At 35.6% G+C, this 2707-nt stretch overlaps 1 protein-coding gene across 5 annotated transcripts in view; it reads right to left on the bottom strand.

The window, feature by feature from the left end:
• Positions 1–2707, bottom strand: part of TMEM63A (transmembrane protein 63A) — a 36314-nt gene that overhangs the window by 20232 nt on the left and 13375 nt on the right. For all 5 annotated transcript variants that reach the window (XM_085311566.1, XM_085311575.1, XM_085311585.1 and 2 more), the window contains exons 11-12: positions 2374–2497; positions 1884–2017 (exon numbers count right to left, since the gene is read on the bottom strand). In XM_085311566.1, the coding sequence (XP_085167692.1) occupies positions 1884–2017; positions 2374–2497 (258 nt within the window). The remainder of the gene's footprint in view (positions 1–1883; positions 2018–2373; positions 2498–2707) is intronic.

Here is a 2707-nt window from a genome sequence, read left to right as displayed (position 1 = left end):
AAAGAAAGAATTTCTCCCTTACCAGAATTTAAGTAGTGATGTCAAACTGTCAGCATCTTGCAGCAGCAAGAATTTAATAAAGTTAATTACACTTTGATCATTTATTTTTTAAACATACATCTGAAGCAAGATTTAGGGCTTTCAACTATATCAGAAAGCACCATCATTAACTAAGCTTCTACAACCATATGACTCCATGAACCTCAGTCCCAACTTCCTGCTTCTCCCATTCCATTTCAGGACTCTGTGCAATAAAGACTGCTAATGGCAGGATGTAACTTTCTGATTTGATGTTAGCTTCAACTTCAAGTGTCATGTAATGTATTTTTCCAAGGGRCAGAGCTCATTGCATCAATTCCAAGATAAACAAACCAGAATCTTCTCAGTTTTCTTGATAATTCAACTCAGAAGATGTAGGCAGTGCAACTCAGAAGACACATCCAGAGAGAGAACCCATCAAAATTATATAAGGGAATCTAGCCACTAGAGAAGAAACTTAAATGCTTATTTTTTCTTTGGGTTCCACATCTTAAAAGGTCATTTCATGCTCCAAATTCTCTAAATACAGTTTATAACATAACATAATTAGAAAAGGGAGAGATTTCACCCTGTAATCACTACTCGATTATAGGGCAGCATGCAAAACATTCTCCAGCATCTCAAATTCCTGCAGGAAACCCTATGCCTCAGACTTCCTTGACACCAAAAACTGGCTCTCTAATGTGACTTGAAAGTGAAGACAATATTGGCAATTTAAAACAAACAAGTTATGAAGTGCATTTTTTTTTAAACAGAAATATTATCCTGCTTCCCTTTACCCTCTTGGTATTAGTAAGAGATGCCCACAAACTGCCCACAAAGAACAACCATATACACATCTTCACTAGAAACATCTGAGTTAAAGATGATGAGCGTCTTTTGATATTAGGCCTACCTACGTATCTACARTAACAGATAAGACAGGTATATAAAACGGAGTAAATATGTCTGAAGTTTGAGGGGGAAATTTTGAGGGTCATATAGATAATCAGCAAGTATATTACAACAGATTGAGTCACTTAACCCTCTCTACCATCTTGCAAAGTAGTAACTATTACCAAAAATCAGAATATATGGTGTAACTTTTGCAACAGTCCAACTTTACCAAGCAAATTTTGCTTTGATCCTCTTTTTATCTTACCTTTCTAGCAACTTGCTTGTTCACCATGCTGCTTTTCATATATACAAATAAATACACTGATTTATACACACACACACACAAACATATGATACAAAAAACCTGAACACAAATATGCATGTATTTTACTGAATTCTGCAGAACAAGTTATTAAACTTGCTACTTAATTTCTCAAAGACACAGAAGTAGGCAACAAAAGTTTCCCCTTTACTCTGCCAAGTTGCCAGTGCTTAACATCCAGAGACTACCTTAGAAAAAGTAATTCAGCATCTACAGTTAGGTCAGTCATTGACTCCTACTTTCAGATTACTAACCAGCATTATAATTTGCACCCACCACAAAAATTCTGTCAAATATCAGACTATTTGCACACTAGAAAATGGAGAGATCAATAGCTCAGATTCATGAACCAATTACTCTGTTATTCCATTAACTTGGATAGATGGATTGGATCCTGCACAGAAGAGAAACTCTCCTTAACCCAACAGCTCTCCAAGGCCATTCAGACTCATATCCTTGTCTGAAGTACAAAYGCTAAATGCAGAATTCTGAGGAAGCTTGCTGGTAAGCAGAACAGACCAAATCCACAGGACGGTGAAGAAGAAGAAAGGAAGAAGAACCAACGTAAGTAAGTAAGTGACACAAACAAGAGATCAGCTGTACTAATACAGTTAACAGAACAAACAAGACACCATACAAAACTTACTATGTCGCCATGGATTTCTCTTGAAAAGTTACAAAAGCCATTCCCAGCGGGTTCTTATGAACAGTTTGTTCCTCTTCTATGTATTCTTCTGTCAGCTTATTTTTAACTTTGGTATAATAATCTATAGCATCTTCCTGTTGGGAAATCGATGACTGTTACATCCAAGTAACAGATGGCTAGTGTCTTAATTAAAATACAGCCTACACACAGTCCCTTTCCTCCTACTACTTCCATATATTATAAAATCACATCACAATACGAAGGCAAACAAATARAAAGTTTTTCCTTATATTACAGCTTTTGCATCAAGATCACACTTCAAAAGTTTTGAGTAATTCCTTTTCCATCTTGTGCAAGAATATGAAAGATGAGAAAAATGAGATAAATGAACAGAAAATTTTCTGAAGCTCAGAAAGATGTCAAAAACTATTCTTCTCTACTATTATAATAATCTACCTAGTCATAACTAAAAGCAAACACAATCTCTTACCCTTTCACATCCTCTTATTTCACAACAGCAGAACTGACCACAAGGCTTAGGGTTGATTTGGACTCKCTTGCCGTACTTCTGATGCAGATGTTTATAGTAAGTCAGGCTTTTTTCTGCCTGTTTTCTGGACCAAACAAACAAACAAAGAAAACAAACAAACAAACAAACAAAAAAACAAACTTAAGGAGACTATAACCCCAAAGAGAAAAAGTTACATCAGAGACTAATAACGTAAATCAGTCCCCAAAGATACTCACATACCTTATTTTGGCTACATAACAAAATTTCTTTTCAAACCTGAAATAGCATTAGTCAGTCTAGACTTGTCAGGTTC

The sequence above is a fragment of the Rhea americana genome, unplaced genomic scaffold (assembly GCF_003343005.1).
Source record: "Rhea americana isolate MKP2758 unplaced genomic scaffold, rheAme1 scaffold_109, whole genome shotgun sequence".
Lineage (NCBI taxonomy): Eukaryota > Metazoa > Chordata > Aves > Rheiformes > Rheidae > Rhea > Rhea americana.
This window is presented reverse-complemented; position numbering and strand designations above follow the sequence as displayed.